At 40.4% G+C, this 21,566-nt stretch overlaps 1 protein-coding gene across 3 annotated transcripts in view; it reads left to right on the forward strand.

Annotated features, from left to right (window-relative positions):
- SSPN (sarcospan) overlaps nt 1–21,566 on the forward strand; it is a 116,516-nt gene that overhangs the window by 65,710 nt on the left and 29,240 nt on the right. Inside the window, exon 1 of one of the 3 annotated variants that reach the window (XM_055280327.2) lies at nt 8,042–8,261. The exons of 1 other annotated variant lie outside the window; for it this stretch is intronic. Coding sequence is in view for 1 of the 2 variants with exons in the window: in XM_055280325.2 (XP_055136300.2) it covers nt 8,403–8,681 (279 nt within the window). In the remaining variant the exon portion in view is untranslated. One more of the 3 variants, XM_055280325.2, reaches the window with a different exon arrangement.

Below are 21,566 nucleotides of genomic sequence, written 5' to 3' on the forward strand. Positions count from 1 at the left end.
GGGCCTGCTGTTACGGTCATGAAGTGGGCAGCAGTCCCACAGACCATGTTGGTGAGGGTGAGGGATCTTTCCACAATATAAAGAGAGATTTTTAGGCCCCTAAAATGATGTCCAATACACCATGTGTGAGATTTTAGGGAGGAAAACATTAGGGAAATGTGAACATTTTCTTGCCAAGATCTGACTAAATGTAGCTTAATGTTAGATTACTGAAACATTGTTTTTGATACACCAGCAATTCAGTAACTTCTATGAGATAATTTGAAATCAGTTGGGGAAATCCAGTGTGAATTTCCTACTTATTGTGATGTAACCGTCACAAGGTGCACGGCAAAAGATCAGAAATAAAACGGCAGACTTTTTATGATTGGCTGGGGTGGGCAACATAGCATCTGAGTATAGTCACTTCTCTGCACCAGCAGGTGGGGTCAGAGGTAGAAGGAGGGGAATGGGCTAAAATGATGCACTTATAGAAGAAAGAGCACTGCACTATGTTCCTCTAGGGGTCATTCTGGAAAAGTCTCAATTACAGAGTTAGGTGTGAGTGCAGAGAGTGGTGGTGAGGAAAAATAAAATGATATTGTGAAGCAAAGCACTAATTCAGCAGTTGAAACTTCAGTGATACCAGGCAGTGAGTGTAAGAGAAGAACAGGGAGGATGATGGTTTTTGTGGAGGGTATAAGAAGAGTAAGAATGAGGACAAGATTGCCGAAGAGAAATTGCACAGAAAGATAATGCATAGGAAGGGAAAACTGAATAGGAAAAGAGGGCAGGGCTAGGATACTGGCTAACAATGACTGATTATTTACCCACACCAGGAAATGTTCTCCATGCTTGCATCAACTATTGTGCTTATAGTTCATAGCAACCTTCTGAGGTAGGTACTTGTAATATTCACATTTTGCAGAGAGGAAGCCGAGGCGTAGAGAGGTTAAGGAACGTGTCCGCAATCACACAGCTGGTAAGAATTAGAGCTGAGACTGGGACTCAGGCCGTCTGGGCTCAGCATCTGTACTCATAACCACATAAAAATGAAAGAATTCATAGAAGTATAGGGGAAAAAGAACACGACCCACAAGGCTTTGTCATAGGGCCAAAGATGTCTTTAAAGGTGGTGATGACTAGATATGGAACCAAATACAGGGAGGTAAGTCCATGGAAACATGCATATTATACAAATGATCAAAGATGTCAGTCTGGCTTACAGTCAGACAATGACTCAGCTATTCTAACTAAAGAAGAGGATTACTGGTCAAAATGAAAATCTTATAGTTTATGTATGACACAGGGTGTTTAATATTATTACTTAGAAAACCTAATTATAATTCATCCCTGTGTCCTGGTTGAGTTATTCCTAAAGACAACTCTCCAAACAAAATAAAAATGGACAAAATATGCAGTTCAAGGATTTTAAAGAAATGTTGTTTGTATCAGAAATATCTGAATCCAGATCACACCATGACGATTTAGGATTTATAAATATTTATTAAAGCCATATTACAACCTTTGCACTGTGCTAGGCACTGTAGGACCGATGGTGATTAAGGAAGCATTCTTTCTGCACTCATGGGACTTATGGTCAGGACTCCAGACAGCCTTTGTTCTCACTAACCTGGTATGTGGCGGGGATGTCTGTCCACACAGCACTGTATTCTCTTAACCTGTCTGATTGCCTATATGTGCAATGTACTTATGCAATTTTTTTGTACAATAAAAAATCTAAGTCATTCAGCTAAGATAAAAAGTAAGTGGAAAGGGCACTGAATTTAGAGAAAGAAGATCTAGGTTTTGTTTTTTTTGTTTTTTGTTTTTTGTTTTTTAAATGTAACCTGAAATGGTTACTTAGCCACTCTGAAGAAATTCCAACTTCACATGGTTTTGGTCATATTTAAAGAGATAATATGTAAGAGTACCTCATAGCCTATAAAGATACGTAAACCTTTCTGTAAATAAGTTGTCATTGTAATTATAATTTACGGAAAATATGTTTTTGCCTATTTTAAAGTAATTGTTCAGAAAATGTTTTATTAAAACTCACCTGTGCTTTCAAGATATAGCAGTAAAATATGCTGTGGGATAGGATATGGAAGTAGAATATCTCTATATCCCAAAAGTGCATTATTGAGAAGAAAAATACTGATCCTACATTCATACGTACATATCTAGGAACTCTCAGCTGTCTTTCTCCCACCCTGCGAACTCAACTGCATTCTAGATAGTCTTACATTCTTTCCTCCCACCTCAGCCTATGAAGGACTTTCCTCTAAGACTTTCCCATCTCAAGGAACTTATGTGATCAAATGTCCCCTCCCTCAGGCATCCCTATCACTTTCTACCTCAGCACACAAGCATACTCAAGTGTCTTCCATTAAATTTAAAAAAAGGCAAACCATTCTTTGACTTTATATTGCCCCTTTAGCTGCAGCTTTTTCTCTTTCCTTCCCTTCACAGCTAAGTGTCTCGATAGATTCCTTTACATGTATTCTCCTCCTTATTCACCTCCTGTTCATTCTTAAACTCATCAAAATCTTGGAACTGCCAGATTGTTCTGGAAAAGGTAACCAATGACCACCTTGTTATTAAAGTCTGTGGATACCTTATATTTACTTCATGTGATTTCTCTGTGGAGTTCAAGGACAGAGTGAATTTGAGGCAGTTTTGGAACTTTTATATGGAGATGTGGATAGGTATTTGCATTTGCAGACCTAGAGCTAAGAAGAGAAGTCTGGCCTCCTAAGATAGATAGATTTGGGAGTCTTCAGTGAAGCCATGGAACATGTAGTATAAGAAGAAAGAGGCTGAAGAGAGGAATCATGGGGTTTACCAGCGTTTAGGAGATCAGCAAAGGCAGAACAATCCATGAAGAAACTTGAGAAGGAGGATATGATGATTTAAAAATACACCTTTAATACCCTTTGATTTTTTGGTATGCTTCTTTTCAATAGATGGATCTTATTCTCCCCTTGCATGTGGGCTGGACTTTGTGACTTGATTTTAAAGAGCTGAGTAACTCAAGTGTTGCTAAGTGACTTCTGGGGCTGTACATGCAAAGAATTGCATTTGCCTTGCTTTCTCAGTCTCAGAGTCAGTTATTCTAAAGCCAGCCACCATGTTGTGAGGATACTCAAGCAGCCCTCTGGATGGGCCATCTGGAAAGGAAACAACACGCTTACAAGATGCATTAGCTGCCTGGGAAGCAGATCCTCCTGCTTCAGCTAAGACTGGACCCTCCTGATCCCAGGCCTCCAGTCTTGAAGTCTTTCAGCTGAGAGTCGAGAGATAACAGGAAGAAACAAACCATCCCTGCTGTGTGCTGTTTGAATATTTGACCCACAGAAACCATGAAATAATAATTACTGTTTCAAATCACTGAATGTTGGGGTGATTTGTTATTGTAGCAATAGATAATTGAAACAGGATCTAGAATGGCAGTAGAGGCATTAGGAGAGTTTGGTGAGATAAATTTATAAAAAGCCTCCTACTTGTTCTATTATTAATTACTGAGGGACATCCAGTGACTTCCCTGTATTTCTCTTTTTATTACACTTTTAAAAATTTAGATGTCGTTGTATACAATAACATGCACAGATCCTAAGTGTTGTTCAATGACTTTTGACAACTAACACCCATATGATCACCACCTAAGATATAGGAGACTTACTTCCATCACCCAGAAAGTCTTACTGCTTTCAAGACAATTCTCTCATCCCAATGCCACAATCACTTTTTAAATTACCACAGATTCATTTTGCCTTCTAAAATTTTTATATAAATGGAATTATGCAGTATGTATTATTTTGTGTCTGGTTTCTTTCACTCAGCACACTGTTAATGAGATTTATCCAAGTCATCGCCTGCATCAATAGTTTACCCCTTGTCTTATTAGCAAGTGGTATTCCACTGTATGGATATGCCACAATTTGTTTATCCATTCTTCTCCTGTATTTGTCAATTAAAATAAATTTAGTTATTTCTACAGTATCATATGCAGTGGAAAAATCAAAATTACATGTAGACAAATTTTGTATTATAAAAAGCACCTTAAAAATAGGTGAAATGCATGATTAAATGATTGAGATTTATCATTTCTATAGCCCTCCAGAGAATGAAAAAGTTAAGCCAGGTATGGTGGCATGTGCCTATGGTCCTAGCTGCTCAGGAAGCTGATCTGGGAGGATTGTTTGAGCACAGGTTTGAGTCCAGCCTGTGCAACATAGACCCCATCTCCAGGGAAGAAAGAGAATGAGAAAGTCATAAGCCCTTTGTTGACCATAAAGATTGCATTGTCCGTATGATATTTAAGTACAAACTTGCAAGCAAAAATTATAAATGGGCCAATTCTGCTGAGAAAAAAGTTGAGCCCAGAGACACATTTAGAATTAATGACATTGAAATAAAGAAAATAAAAAAATAGGAGTTGCTTTAATTTGTTCTACACACACACTCATACACAAATACACACACAGAGGTCAGCAATATCCCTAGAGTCATTTTAGGTATGGAGGCCAGCAAGGCATATGGGGGCAGCAGTCCTGCATATCACAAATGAATTCCCAATTGTTTTCTGCAGAGTATTTGATACTTCTTTAAATCGAATCTAATTGAACATTTTAGATATATTTAGTTACATATGAAAAAGACTTGATATAGACCTTGGAAATGTAATAATTATTTTCTGAAAGCTTTTTTGTTCTTGGGGAATGTAAGATCATGTGTTTGAGAATATGTTGGTTTAAAGATTATTTCTAGTTGGGTTTCCTAAGGACATTTTGTTAATCACACTAGTTTTAAAGAGTTATCATCTTCCCCGTTCTGAACTTCTGATGCATAAATACTTCAAAATAATGTTAAGTTTGAGATAGACTGCAAAGATAGAGATACTGGCTTGATTTTGTTTTCTCCCCCAAGAGGATCAAAATAATCTAAACTATATATTAACTCCTCTCCTGCAGTTTCTAATTTACAATCTTTGTCAGTTTTGAATTATGGAAGCAGCCAAGAGTATCCGAAAACACTTAGTTTCTACTGTGCCTTTTTTCCCGGTAATATAAATATCTGAAGAGGTTATTGCTTAACCTATAAAATAGTGACATCATAATTTATGAATACTGAAAATCCCAGTTCATTTCTGTTAAACTCTGTGATGAGCTAGACGTGATGTTTTTTTCTCAGCGGAAAGGACATGTAAAAGGAAGAGTTTTCTTTGTTGTATTCTTAATGACAGTCTGATCTATTTTAGCCTTGATTACTCCCTATCACTATTTGACAGTAACTTTTCTTTGTTTCTACTTGCAAATATCAATTAAGTGAAAATGACATCCTCGTCACTATCATCTCATGGTATTACCAAAGACCAGGCCTCCTCAAACACAGACTCAACCATGCTGTTGGGAAACTGAGCAGGCGTGAGTTTCCCTAGACCACCAAAGGCTGAAAATTGTAGTCTGCAGTTGTAATCAGACTAGAAGAATTTCAATGCATCTGGGATGTTGTTCATTTACATTGCTTTTATTTGTAACATGCCTCAGTGAGGCAATTAAAAGTAAGCTTTTTAAAAAATAATATATGTACAACTGTTTTACAACAGTAAGCCACTAGTCTGAAACTCAGAAGACAAATGTATAGCAATATCCTATTATCTTGTTTGACTATTTAAACTTACATATAATTTAACGTTTTGAGGAAAAGGCTAAAAATGTTTCACTTCTAATTACATGACAGTTTGGCCATATGGTCAGCAAATAGAGCTTGTATCTAGTTATAAACTAGTACTAATAGGAATAATGGTCTCCATTGACCGTTAAATATATATTATGGTGATGAATCAAGATATTTTTGTAAAGTACTCATCTTTAGATCTAAGTTTGTAATTAACTCTATTATAGATACTATGCTACCCATGATAATTAAATTGTTTAAAATCACAATTTAAACAGTCTAGCCACTTGTTTGCCTATAGGCAATATACATACAGGAAGTAATAAAACAGTTAATCCTCTAGACCATTGGCTTTGGAGTTCACATCTGGTTCCACTTACCCCCATTCATAAGTAGGCTAGTGACTTTAATCCAATTACTTAATAATTCTCATACTCAAATTTTTTCATCTTTAAAAGTGGAAACTATAATTATAAGGTGGTTATAAGGGGTGACAGTAAAATATGTAAAGCACCTGTCATGTGTTTGTTACAGAATACTCAGTAATAGGTAGCTATATTGTTAATAACAATACATACTTGATTCCAGGTAGTCAATTGACTTTCTGTAAATATTTACCATATTTACATAGGAAAACCAGGAATTTTCTTGTTTTGTCATTTGGGTTCTTCTCAGTCAGGCCCAAGTCAGGTGGGTATCCTGGTATAACGCCAGTTTTTATTTGTCTGTTCACAATAGAAACCCCTTGTTGTGTGATGGCCCCAAAGCTGACCATAACCTTGCCTCAGCCACCTTGTTTTTCTGGTAAGAGTAAGTGCTATTTCCACTGCCTCTGCATGGAACTGGGATGTGTGGTTTAGACTCTGTTTTCTAAGCAAATGTATTTGTTCCATGAACCATTATTTTTCTCACTGGTCCAGAAGGAAGGCATAAGGAGAACACCGAAGTTCATGGGTAAGGGTGAAGTACATACTTTTTGTCTTCAAAGTTACTTTTGTGGGGACTTGACAGTTTACAAAAAGAGCTGATGATGATTAGTTTCTAATTCTAAAGCAAACAGCAGGGAGTTGGACTTTCTTTAAATTTGCTGATAGCAAACAAGCTAGGAGTAGCCTTTATACTAACATCTTGGCAACGTCACTTATTTTTGAATATAGCTTTCTGAATGTTACAATGACCATACCAAAGGAGATATAAATACCCCCAAAGTGATGGGATCATTTTTTAGTGGTTTTGCTGAAATTTGCTCTAAGTGCTACTGAGTAGAGGTATGCAGGAATAAGAATAATCAGTTTTATTGATTTCTGCTGTGACTCTGGGCCGGGACCAAGTCTATTTGAACATCTTTATATCCTAGCACATTGTAGGTGCTTGAAAAATAACTCTTAAATATTGACTGAGTAGAAGTGTCTATCTCTAAGATGGACAATCCAATCCCCCTAAGCACTGTCGTGGAGATGAGTGAAGACTAACTAGGAGTCTTGCTCTGTTGCCCAGGCTGGACTGCAGTGCCATGATCGTGGCTCACTACAACCTCTGCCTCCCAGGTTCAAGCGATTCTCCTGCCTCAGCCTCCTGAGTAGCTGAGACTACAGGTGTGTGCCACCACGCCTGACTAATTTTTGTATTTTTAGCGGAGACAGGGTTTCACCATGTCGGCCAGGCTGGTCTTGAACTCCTGACCTTGTGATCTGCCCACCTCGGCCTCCCAAAGTGCTGGGATTACAGGCGTGAGCCACCACGCCCGGCCAACAGAGCTTTTAAAAACAAATACACGTGAGAGGCCGGGTGCATGGTGGCTCACGCCTGTAATCCCAGCACTTTGGGAAGCTGAAGCAGCAGGATCCCTTGAAGCCAGGAGTTCAAGACCAGTTTGGACAACATAATGAGATCCCATCTCTATGAAAAAATAAAAAAAAATTAGCCAGGTGTGGTGGTGATTGCCTGTAGTCCCAGCCACTTGGAGACTGAGGAGAGAGAAGCTATTGAGTCCAGGAGTCTGAGGCTGCAGTGAGCTAGGATGGTGACACTGCACTCCAGCCTGGGCAACACAGTGAGCCCCTGTTTGGAAAATAATAATAATAATTAATAATATATGTGAAAGAGAGTTCACAATTAGTCCAATATCTTTAGAAAGATATCTTTAGAAAGATTCAAAAACACCTAAATGCGAAAAAATGCCTTTATTCATTTGTCAGCTGGATTACAGAAAGTAGGAAGAAAAGAGTCGTGCCTCTGTAGGAAACTAACAACGACTTAACTTTTGGAAATGACTTCGCAGCTTAGAGCCCAGCAATGCCTATTTTGGATTAAACTGTGTATTAAGCTCAAACGATTTCAACATTCATCACCTTAAAGCAAAACCAAAACAATCCTGGAGTTTTGAGTGAGGAAAACAGACGCCCCGCACTCGCACACGCGCACACTCGCAGCCTGTCTAAAGTGCACAGGCTCAGGCGGCCAAGGGACCTGCGCCGGTTCCCGCGGGCGACCTGCAAACCCTGCCCGGAGCCCGGCAGGCGCTGCGTCCCGGCGCGTTGGCAGTTGGCGACCCCCCTCGAATCCCCCTCTGCTGCGGGCTCCCCGTGGCCTTTGGAGTCTCGGTGAGTCGGCTCCAAATGTTTTCCATATTTGTTCAGCCTCCATAATTCGAATACCAGGGCAGGCCGAGCCAGCCGCGCGCCGCGCTCCAGGGCCCAGGGCGCCGCACACGCACCCACCAACCCACCCAGCCTCGCAGCGCCATGGGCAAGAACAAGCAGCCCCGCGGCCAGCAGAGACAGGGGGGCCCACCGGCTGCGGACGCCGCTGGGTCCGACGACATGGAGCAGAAGAAGGGCACGGGGGCCCCCAAGGAGTGCGGGGAGGAGGAGCCCCGGACCTGCTGCGGCTGCCGGTTCCCGCTGCTGCTCGCCGTGCTGCAGCTGGCCCTGGGCATCGCCGTGACCGTGGTGGGCTTCCTCATGGCGAGCATCAGCTCCTCCCTGCTAGTCAGGGACACTCCATTTTGGGCTGGGATCATTGTAAGCATCGAGTCTGTTTTGCCTAAGCGCGTTTGCCAAACAGGACTGCGAAGTCGCATGGTCGAGTTGAGACTAACCCAGCTGCATGTGCCCTTCCCCGGGTTCACTCCTCTAACTCGCGCTCTGCTTGGTGACTGATGCGTGGGGCACTGGGTTTTCCCGGGCGGGGCAGGGCTGGACGCGGTAGGGCTCCTGTCCCTCTCCTGCTCGCCGCTCCCAGCGCCTCCACGAGGCCTGACTCTGACGCTCTGGAGCTGGGGAGTTCATTTCAAAAGCTGCTTATTTTGGTCAGACTGAACAGCCTCAATAACAACAGCGGATTCATTCGGGCTTTTTCCTTATCCTATTACCCAGATCCCACCCACCCCTGTCCTTAAACAAGTGGCAAAAAGTGAATTAAGTTCATTTAGTAAAAGCAGGAGAGGAGAAAGCCTGTACTTGGAGTTGCCACATTGAGTAGCATTCATTTTATGTTTTAAACTGAGGCTCCGTTAGTAAGTTTCATGAAATGATGGGCTAAGGCAGGAAATGTGAATACAGCAAGCACAGCCTTAATCCACTGGAGTCTAAAGTGGGATAAACCCAGGGCGCTGGCCATGGCAGAAGTATATTTGGGACTCCACCGATGGATGTACTGTTCTAAGTAGAGCAGTACTCAGCTGTTGTGAGTGTTGAAACGTGTAGCATACTTGGCTTGATTAAATGAATTCTTTAATGTAAAACGGGTGCCACTAACTGAATACCTACTGTGTGCCCGCCCTGCAAGAGGGTCTGACATGTATTATTTCTAATCCCCACATCATCCTGATGGGATCGTTTTAATCATTCTCATTTCTCAAATGAGGGAACCCAGGCCAGACTCACCCAGGGTCATGAGTGGGTAAAGCATTCAGCCATGCTGATTCCTTTTTATGCTAGACTATATCTGCATTTTCCTCATTGAACCACGCTGCCACCACATTTGGTTTGTAACTTTAATATTATGTTATATTACAGTGTCTTGTAGCTTATTAAACTCTTTCACATGCATTATTTCATTTGACCCACGGAACAACACTTTGAAGTGGGAACTGTTATTCCTTTTGGATGTGAGGAAATAGGCTAAGAGAAGTTAGATAACATTCTCAAGCCCAGAGATTGAATGTGGTCGAATCAGGAGAAACTAGAAATGACATTTTTGACTCCTCATCTCATATTGCATCCTTACTTCTATTACTGATCACAGGAACTATAACTCACAAAACATCCCTCAAAATAATTTTGTATCAGGGACAGACATTAGAGAGACCTGATATATATGCATCGATGGAGGTATTTCCTAATTAAGATTATTTGAATACACAAATTTTTGCATAGTAATTTAAAACTTTAATTTTTGTACTAAGAATTCCCATGAAATTATCGTGATTGGAGTTTTCTAAATCAAGTGATTTTAAAAATAGCTTTTCAGTAAGATATACTGGGTATTTCAGGCACCTCAATGACTATCCACATACCCGGGGGAAAAAATGTCTGTCCTTTAATGCCAGGAGAATTAAAACAAACAAAGAATGAAGCTCTTTCATTCAATGTTTTTGAATATCATTTGCCAATGTGTTCTCCATCCTTCCTTTAATGCAGCTTCAAAAAGCTGAGCACCAAAGAGGCAAATTAGATGGAGAAAAAACTTATTTTAAGGTTTAAGGCATGAACATACAAACCGTGCATCCCAGAAATTTTATGAACTAAACCCCCCGGGGGAGATGTTGTTCCTAATTGCCCTGGAAGCTCCCTGGGTGTTGCACAAAGGGCATTATATACAGCCAGGTCTCTGCTCTTTCTGGTTTTCTTTTTTATCATCTAGGATTCATTTGAAGTTTGCTCTCAGTACATAGCCCTAATGAAATCTGTCATCTTAGATTTTCTTTCAACTGAGAATCTGTGTAGAGGAGAGCAGCTAGTAGAGATGTCCCCAGACTGGCGAGGAGGGTCTCTGAGGAGCCAGGCCAGGAACAACTCTCATCCTAGCAGGGCCGGAATTTGGGCAATGTGTCACTGTCTCACACAGACACCACGCTCTGCTTGTCCTCACCACTCTGTCTGTGGTTGGTCACAGGGCACTTTTCCAAGCTTTCAGGGAAGGGAAAAGACAGCGAGGCAGATGGCAAAGTGCAGGTGTGTACACACCACACCTGGTGTTGAGCACCAGCTCAGCCACTGTGTGCCCAATAACTTTGGGTTTTGGGAGGGTTTGGAGACAGAGACTTGCTCTGTCGCCCAGGCTGGAGTGCAGTGGCACGATTTTGGCTCACTGCAACCTCCCCCTCCCAGGTTCAAGAGATTCTCGTGCCTCAGCCTCCTAAGTAGCTGGAATTACAGGCGTGTGCCGCCACACCTAACTTGTGTGCCAAATAACTTGTGTGCTAACTTGTGTTCCGAATAACTTTGGACAAGTTACTTAACTTCTCTAGGTTTCCATTTCTTTACTAACAAAATCAGAATGATAATAATTCCTACCTTTTCGGGTTGCCCTGAGGATGAAATAAATTAATACATGTAAAGCACTTAAAATAGTGCCAACAAATGGCATGATTCAATGAGTTAGCTTTACTTATTAGCTGCTTGGGAAGCAGTCACCGGTAGTGTCACTCTTCAGAGGAAAGGTGGCTTTATTTCATCTCTAGACTTGCAAAACTATCATTTTTGACTCGCTACATTTCCAAGACTAGTTTGAACCTTGAAGAAAATATCAGTTTGGCCGTCTCACCTTTCTCTGTTCTCAGCCAAGTTACTATGTAGCAATCACAGTGGTATTTGATTGGTCCAGTACTTTCTGAATCTTTATGGAGGTTTATAAAAATGAACTTGGAGGACAGTGGCCTCCCCAAGGTCATTTTTCCTTTGGGATATGCAGTGATTCAGGGCTGGTATATAATGCCGGGTTATATCAGTTTTCCCTGTTCAGGAGCCCCACCAAACCAAAGCCATCCAGGCCCATCCCTGGGGCTGAGGCTGAGTCACACTGGCTCTGGGATGTAGGCTGAAGCCAAGCTGAGTGAGGCACCCACGCTGTCTACAACTTTCCATGCTTCATTCTTCTGTTTCCCTTTATTCTGGTTGCCTCTTCTCATGTGTTCATCACTTCATTTTACAGGGGCCACTATCCCATTAACTTGGAATTTGGGGATTGCCATTTCCTTAACAGAACCTGTATATATGGGTAAATCCACTTATGTGACTTCTCTTTGACCAATGCCTGGGTAACTTGATGAATATTCAAGGTGTGGTTACAGACTAAAGAGGCCCTTGGTGATCTATGATCAGAAATTTATGTCCAGTGGAATTTTAGGAAAACAAATATGTCATTTCTTATCTATCCATAAATGTGACTCCAATCCCCAATCAAAGGATGATTGAAGTCTTTTTACTTGGATTACAAAAGATTCCTGTAAGGGGGGAAAAACCCAGAATGGAGTCACTATGGAGACTATGTGACCTGTAAAACTGCTGTTCGTGTGTTATACTTCTTTATAGATGGTTTGAGGGTTGTAAGTCATACTGCAATGACAAAACAAAGTGAAATAGCAACTTTTGAGGATGCACTTGGCTGGGTACAGGGGATCCTAGGACAGAGAAGTTTGTTCTGCATTTTATTCTGTTAATGGCTTCAGTAGCTAAGTCAGATGGGAATTCAAGTTTGCTCATTTTTCTGGAATTCTTATTGATGAAACATGTGTAAGGATTGAAGTAATCTAAGGACTTTGGGGATTTTACTTCTCACTCAAATGAATAGTTTTAGTTTAGGTAAAGCATTGCATGCTTAACCTTTGGTTTTCCCTTCTTCATTCAGTAACATCTGTGGAGGGTGTCTGCTGTGCTACGCATTGGCCTAAAAGTAATGAATCAACTACCTGGAGGAGATCTCCAGATCCTGATGGACACATGCCCTTATTATATCTGACAGTAATGAATACTTCCGATTAGAAAATTTAACGTACACAAATATTTTTAAGATCCATTTACCTTTCAAAGTATTCCACTTGCAGTGATTTATTTGCTTTGGCATCTCTACCCTGAAGTCAATTTAAGTGCAAACTCTTGCTTCTCATCCCCAGTGAATATGTTTAGTATTCGATATTCTCTTGGCCCTTGTAGGGAATATTCCCATGGAAAGTGAGAATTTCTTTGCCTTATTGTGCTTTTTAGCTTCCCCCACTCTCCCTCCATTGCTCCCATACCCCACTCAGTGGAGTAAAAACCCTGAGATAAATACTGCATTAATCACATTGGAAAGTTTAAGGCAAGGGCTTAAAAGAAAGGGAAGAATATTTCCTTTATTTAATGTCGTTCGTAAAACTCATCACATGAATCTGTAATGATTAAAAGTCCTGTCAAAAATTTCAGTAACAGTTTTCATATGTTAACTTATCCTAAGAAATTCAAGTTGCAGGTTTATTCAGGTTTTAAAAACCGATTTTAAGTCTTGCCTTAATGGAAGGGAAAATTGGGTGGTTTATTTATTTATTTATTTTAAAGCAGCATATACCATGAAGTTCACAAGCAGACATATGACATATAGCAAATAAGGAACAAATATAGTTGTTATCCAGAATTTATAAGCAGGGAAAGTAAGATAATAATTTAGCTAAATGGTTCGATCATGGTTATGAAAAGTAACTGGAAGAGTGGAAGGTTTGGCATTAGGGTATGGGATAAACCCTCAAGTCCAGAAGCTAAATGTGGTGTTAACTTTCTATAGAGGTGTATTGACATTTGAAAATTTTAATCTGGAATTATATTTTTAGGAGTACACTGCATAGTAACACATTATTCTTCACATTGGGACTTTAATATGCTTCCAAAATATAATGTCGCATCCCTGGTATCCCTGGGAAATAATTTTTATTATGGCAACTGCCACAGGATTGTTAGGAACTGAGGAGAGATAATTACATGACCCAACTCAATCTCCATTGAATACATAGAACAATAATGACAGGAAAATTGTTGTGTAAGCATAGGAAGTTCTCATAGTAAGTATAAAAATGGAATGCAATTGAATTATTTTGGCAAAAGAAGTTTATATCTATATATCTATATCTATCTATCTATCTATCTATCTATCTATCTATCTATCTATATATATTTGGAAATAAAATGGAATATTCAAGAATTTGGTGAGGCCGGGCACAGTGTCTTACACCTGTAATCCTGGCACTTTGGGAGGCCAAGGCAGGCAGATTGCATGAGCTCAGGATTTTGAGACCAGCCTAGGCAAAATGGCAAAATCCCATCTCTGCCAAAAATACAAAAATTTAGCTGGGTGTGGTGGCACCCACCTGTAGTCTCAGCTACTTGGGAGGCTGAGGTGGGAGGATCACTTCAGCCTGCGAGGCAGAGGTTGCAGTGAGCTGAGATTGCACCACTGCACTCCAGTCTGGGCAACAGAGTGAGACCCCATAACAGGAAAAAAAAACAAAAAGAATTTGGTGAAATGTTTCCTGAAATAATTTCAGGAATAGAATAAAGAATAAGATAGGTTAAGATTGAACAACATCATTAGATGTTCAGAATCAGCAGGAGAAATGTGTTTTCGCCTCTTCTTACAGCCTTCTACTAAGCCTGATGTGCAAAGGCCAAGAGAGTGCTTATATAATGAGGAAATTGTCCCTAAATCTTCTTTTTTTTTTAAAAAAAGGGGGCAGGTTCTGATCATTTTTTTAATCCTGTATTGTGGATATATTCAACTCAGAAAGTTAGTCTCTGGAAGCTTTTGAGATGTCAGTCATCGTTTTGGATTTAATTTTTTTTTTTTTTTTTTTATTATGTATATCTACTTTTATTATACTTTAGGGTTTTAGGGTATATGTGCACAATGTGCAGGTTTGTTACATATGTATCCATGTGCCATGTTGATTTCCTGCACCCATTAACTCGTCATTTAGCATTAGGTGTATCTCCTAATGCTGTCCCTCCCCCCTCCCCCCACCCCACAACAGTCCCCGGAGCGTGATGTTCCCCTTCCTGTGTCCATGAGTTCTCATTGTTCAATTCCCACCTATGAGTGAGAACATGCGGTGTTTGGTTTTTTGTTCTTGCGATAGTTTACTGAGAATGATGTTTTCCAGTTTCATCCATGTCCCTACAAAGGACACGAACTCATCATTTTTTATGGCTGCATAGTATTCCATGGTGTATATGTGCCACATTTTCTTAATCCAGTCTAGCGTTGTTGGACATTTGGGTTGGTTCCAACTCTTTGCTATTGTGAATAGTGCCGCAATAAACATACGTGTGCATGTGTCTTTATAGCAGCATGATTTATAGTCCTTTGGGTATATACCCAGTAATGGGATGGCTGGGTCAAATGGTATTTCTAGTTCTAGATCCCTGAGGAATCGCCACACTGACTTCCACAATGGTTGAACTAGTTTACAGTCCCACCAACAGTGTAAAAGTGTTCCTATTTCTCCACATCCTCTCCAGCACCTGTTGTTTCCTGATTTTTTAATGATGGCCATTCTAACTGGTGTGAGATGGTATCTCACTGTGGTTTTGATTTGCATTTCTCTGACGGCCAGTGATGAGGAGCATTTCTTCATGTGTTTTTTGGCTGCATAAATGTCTTCTTTTGAGAAGTGTCTGTTCATGTCCTCTGCCCACTTTTTGATGGGGTTGTTTGTTTTTTTCTTGTAAATTTGTTTGAGTTCTTTGTAGATTCTGGATATTAGCCCTTTGTCAGATGAGTAGGTTGCAAAAATTTTCTCCCATTGTGTAGGTTGCCTGTTCACTCTGATGATAGTTTCTTTTGCTGTGCAGAAGCTCTTTAGTTTAATGAGATCCCATTTGTCGATTTAGGCTTTTGTTGCCATTGCTTTTGGTGTTTTAGACATGAAGTCCTTGCCCACGCCTATGTCCTGAATGGTATTGCCTAGGTTTTCTTGTAGGATTTTAATGGTTTTAGGTCTAACATGTAAGTCTTTAATCCATCTTGAATTAATTTTTGTATAAGGTGTAAGGAAGGGATCCAGTTGCAGCTTTCTACATATGGCTAGCCAGTTTTCCCAGCACCATTTATTAAATAGGGAATCCTTTCCCCATTTCTTGTTTTTGTCAGGTTTGTCAAAGATCAGATAGTTGTAGCTATGCGGCATCATTTCTGAGGGCTCTGTTCTGTTCCATTGATCTATGTCTCTGTTGTGGTACCAGTACCATGCTGTTTTGGTTACTGTAGCCTTGTAGTATAGTTTAAAGTCAGGTAGCGTGATGCCTCCAGCTTTGTTCTTTTGGCTTAGGATTGACTTGGCGATGCGGGCTCTTTTTTGGTTCCATATGAACTTTAAAGTAGTTTTTTCCAATTCTGTGAAGAAAGTCATTGGTAGCTTGATGGGGATGGCATTGAATCTATAAATTACCTTGGGCAGTATGGCCATTTTCACGATATTGATTCTTCCAACCCATGAGCATGGAATGTTCTTCCATTTGTTTGTATCCTCTTTTATTTCATTGAGCAGTGGTTTGTAGTTCTCCTTGAAGAGGTCCTTCACATCCCTTGTAAGTTGGATTCCTAGGTATTTTATTCTCTTTGAAGCAATTGTGAATGGGAGTTCACTCATGATTTGGCTCTCTGTTTGTCTGTTATTGGTGTACAAGAATGCTTGTGATTTTTGTACATTAATTTTGTATCCTGAGACTTTGCTGAAGTTGCTAATCAGCTTAAGGAGATTTTGGGCTGAGACAATGGGGTTTTCTAGATATACAATCATGTCATCTGCAAACAGGGACAATTTGACTTCCTCTTTTCCTAATTGAATACCCTTTATTTCCTTCTCCTGCCTGATTGCTCTGGCCAGAACTTCCAGCACTATGTTGAATAGGAGCGGTGAGAGAGGGCATCCCTGTCTTGTACACATAGACTCAAAATAAAGGGATGGAGGAAGATCTATCAAGCAACTGGAAAACAAAAAAAGGCAGGGGTTGCAATCCTAGTCTCTGATAAAATAGACTTTAAACCAACAAAGATCAAAAGAGACAAAGAAGGCCATTACATAATGGTAAAGGGATCAATTCAACAAGAAGAGCTAACTATCCTAAATATATATGCACCCAACACAGGAGCAGCCAGATTCATAAAGCAAGTCCTCAGTGACCTACAAAGGGACTTAAACTCCCACACAATAATAATGGGAGATTTTAACACCCCACTGTCAGCATTAGACAGATCAACGAGACAGAAAGTTAACAAGGATATCCAGGAATTGAACTCAGCTCTACATAAAGTGGACCTAATAGACATCTACAGAACTCTCCACCCCAAATCAACAGAATATACATTTTTTTCAGCACCACACCACACCTATTCCAAAATTGATCACATAGTTGGAAGTAAAGCTCTTCTCAGCAAATGTAAAAGAACAGAGATTATAACAAACTGTCTCTCAGACCACAGTGCAATCAAACTAGAACTCAGGATTAAGAAACTCAGTCAAAACCGCTCAACTACATGGAAACTGAACAACCTGCTCCTGAATGACTATTGGGTACATAATGAAATGAAGGCAGAAATAAAGATGTTCTTTGAAACCAACGAGAACAAAGACACAACATACCAGAATCTCTGGGACACATTCAAAGCAGTATGTAGAGGGAAATTTATAGCACTAAATGCCCACAAGAGAAAGCAGGAAAGATCCAAAATTGACACCCTAACATCACAATTAAAAGAGCTAGAAAAGCAAGAGCAAACACATTCAAAAGCTAGCAGAAGGCTAGAAATAACTAAAATCAGAGCAGAACTGAAGGAAATAGAGACACAAAAAACCCTTCAAAAAATTAATGAATCCAGGAGCTGGTTTTTTGAAAAGATCAACAAAATTGATGGACCGCTAGCAAGACTAATAAAGAAGAAAAGAGAGAAGAATCAAATAGATGCAATAAAAAACGAAAAAGGGGATATCACCACCGATCCCACAGAAATACAATCTACCATCAGAGAATACTACAAACACCTCTATGCAAATAAACTAGAAAATCTAGAAGAAATGGATAAATTCCTCGACAAATACACCCTCCCAAGACTAAACCAGGAAGAAGTTGAATCTCTGAATAGACCAATAACAGGTTCTGAAATTGTGGCAATAATCAATAGCTTACCAACCAAAAAGAGTCCAGGACCTGATGGATTCACAGCTGAATTCTACCAGAGGTACAAGGAGCAACTGGTACCATTCCTTCTGAAACTATTCCAATCGATAGAAAAAGAGGGAATCCTCCCTAACACATTTTACGAAGCCAGCATCGTCCTGATACCAAAACCTGGCAGAGACATAACCAAAAAAGAGAATTTCAGACCAATATCCTTGATGAACATTGATGCAAAAATCCTCAATAAAATACTGGCAAACCGAATCCAGCAGCACATCAAAAAGCTTATCCACCATGATCAAGTGGGCTTCATCCCTGGGATGCAAGGCTGGTTCAACATACGCAAATCAATAAATGTAATCCAGCATATAAACAGAACCAAAGACAAAAACCACATGATTATCTCAATAGATGCAGAAAAGGCCTTTGACAAAATTCAACAACCCTTCATGCTAAAAACTCTCAATAAATTAGGTATTGATGGGACGTATCTCAAAATAATAAGAGCTATCTACAACAAACCCATAGCCAATATCATACTGAATGGGCAAAAACTGGAAGCATTCCCTCTGAAAACATTACTTAGATTTTTTATTTCATGTTATAAAATGGCAGGACTCAGGAAGGTCATTTGACTTATTTTGCACTCTCCTAACTAGAATAGGACATATTAGGATTGATGTGGCTGAATGCTAGATGTTGATATTACCACTCTTACCTTTTATGAAGAAAACAATGGCATAGGTTTCTCTAATGTTTGGTCTAACAGGTGAATAGATAGATTGCCAATATGATGCCCTCTTTCAGTGTGGTCTGAGAAAATGGATGTTTCCTAGACTTGCTCTTGGTTTAGCTGTATCTGAGACATTTCTATTAAGGATCGTCTTTCACTGGATCCACTTGGTTGTATTGTGCCCCGAAGGGTTAATGATAACATTAAAAGGAAACACATAAGGTTATGTTGAAGAGTTCAGCATATATGTTTCTATGTTACTGTAGGATAGTGTATTAGTCTGTTCTCACACTGCTATAAAGATACTATGTGAGACTAATTTATAAAGAAAGGAGGTTTAATTGACTCACCATTCCACATGGCTGAGGAGGCCTCAGGAAACTTACAATCATGGCAGAAGGCAAAGGAGAAGCAAATCATGTCTTACAGGGCTGCAGGAGAGAGAGCACTGGGGAAACTGCCACTTATAAGCCATCAGATCTCATGAGAACTCACTATCACGAGAAGAGCATAGGGGGAACCACCCCCATGATCAAACCACCTTCCACCAGGTTTCCCCCTCAACACATGGGGATTACAATTCGAGAGAGATTTGGGTGGGGACACAAAACCAAACCATATCAGACAAGAATGTAATCTAGTCATTAAACTTTAATTAGGTATAATTCACTGCAAAATGCAGTTCATTTTTAGGTCTTCCATCTTGGCAAACTAAGAAAGTACTGGCCTTGATATGTGCCTTCTCGCACTACGTCGCGTCATCATTGGAATATGGTTAGTGCGTTGGTTAGCATGCTTAGTGTTAGTAGGGTGGTGGTGTGGAAGTGAAATCATATGGCTAAGCCAGATGTCAGTAGGAGGGCTGAGAGAGCCCCCGTCAGAGGTCAGGGGCTGGGTTTTACTATGTGGTAGGCATGCGATTGGTGGGTCATTATGTGTTGTCATCAAAAAATGTCCATCAAAATCCAGAGCTGGATGGGACCTCATGATGTCATAGTTTAACTTCCAGTTATTATTTACTGTAAATGTTCAAGTCTAGGTTTATCACGATGAGTTCATAAGCTTACAGTGAACTTCTTTTAAAAAAATAGATGCTGGGAACAGGCTTTACAGCATAAGCTATACAAAAACCTATTCCATAGGCACACCCTCTTTCAGATGCTTTGGATGCAGTCTCAGATCTCTGTGTATTGAGATAAAACTTGGCAAGAGTAACTGTCAGATGCCTGAGTGAAGCAGCTCACTCCATCACCCTGGTTAATTTTAAAATTCATATGTGTACACCTACACATATGGCATTAACTAAAATACATTTTTCTTTCTGTCTTAGTCGGCTCAGGCTGCTATAACAAAATACTGTAGACTGGGTGGCTTAAATAGCAAACATTCATTTTCTCACAGTTCTGGAGACTGGAATTCCAAGATCAGGGTGTCAGCATGGTCAGGGGCTGGAGAGGGTTCTCTTCTTGGCTTGCAGGCAGCTGCCTTTTTGCTGTGTGCTCACATGGTCTTTTCTCAGTTCCTGCATGTGAAGAGAAGAAGAGATCTCTTCCTCTTCTCATGAATCCTCCAATCCTGTTGGATTAGGACCCCATGCTTAAGATCTTATTTAACCTTAATTACCTCCTAAAAGCCCTATCTCCAAATATAGTTACTTTTGAGGTTAGAGCTTCAACATATGACTTAGGGGGACACAATTCAGTCCATAGCACTTCCAGTGAGGGTTATACATTTGCACAGCAACCTCAGTGATTCTTAAGCTCATTTCACAGCTTATTATTGAAAGCCCTACGGCTTTCTTGGAACAGCTAGAGGTCTGAGTGTTTCCGATGGGTATTCTGAGCCAGTAATCTGACACACGGAGGTATGATGGGGTGGCGTGGCTCCGTGCTCATGCCAGTAGTGAGACATATGGAGGAAGTTGTTTTCATTGCATTTACAGTTGCTTCTTTTGTCAAATTTCTGTAAAAATAAAATCAAGTAAATCTAGCTAGTGAATACAATTCTAAGGTTAACTTAGGCATTTCCTTTGCTGCATTAACTCTTTAAGGCTTAGGAACCTCCATGCTGTAAATTCCTGCATTTCTTTATGCTCCAGGGAGTACCCTGATGTCAAGATGTAGCTCAAGGATACTTTGGCTTCTGGTGCAAAGGTGGCTGGCTGAGTGGTACCGTTGGGGAATGCTTATATGTTCAGCCATTGACCAAGCCTGCTGTCGTGTGGGGGGTAGTGATAGCATACTGTGGGTACCCCCCACCCGCCCTTTGAGCCTTATGAGGTAATAGCCTTTAGTAGGTGCCTTCACTCTTTGGTAGATCTTCACTTTGACACACATTTAAGGGCTTCTCATTGGATTCTGTTCACTCACTTAAGAAGTCCTGAGCTGGGCTCTGCTTTTCCTTCACTAAGTACTGTATTGCACAAACCCAAGCCACCCAAGAGGGAAAGACCAGGGAAGACTAAAACATGCAGCCTTTCATAACAATTGGTCCAATCTCAGTTCCAAAACGAAAAGGCATGGCCACAATGGGATACTGTAAGCTCTCCAGTTTGAGTTTTGAGCATATGTAAAGTCGATGCTCTCTGACCTAATGTTGCTAGAACCACGGTCCCTTCCTAACTGTGAATTTCATAAACGTGAGTGTTTCAGTACAGTGTTTCCCGGGGCTGGCAAAAGTCCAGTAAGTGACGGGACGTTAGAAAGCAGACACTTTGTTCACAAATGAGCATTCTCAGATTCTGCTGAAGAAGTTCTGTTGGACCTGCTTCTAATCTTTGCAGAAATGAGCAACTCTGCCCTGGCTGGGAGTGCCACGGTACTGAGAAAGGTGGTGAGAAACCTGGAGGATGCGCTTTTAAGTGGCATTCCACTCAGTTGTTTTTAAAGCGTTAGATTCAGCATTCATTGTAAGGAGCAATTAAAAACCCCTTTAAGATATGTTATTATCAAGCCCTCTCTCTTGTATGGAAGATAATGACAGGAGACCAGAAAAGTGGGAGGGGGGTGCTAATGTGTTAACTAGACTTT

Source organism: Symphalangus syndactylus, chromosome 5 (genome assembly GCF_028878055.3).
Source record: "Symphalangus syndactylus isolate Jambi chromosome 5, NHGRI_mSymSyn1-v2.1_pri, whole genome shotgun sequence".
NCBI classification, from domain to species: domain Eukaryota; kingdom Metazoa; phylum Chordata; class Mammalia; order Primates; family Hylobatidae; genus Symphalangus; species Symphalangus syndactylus.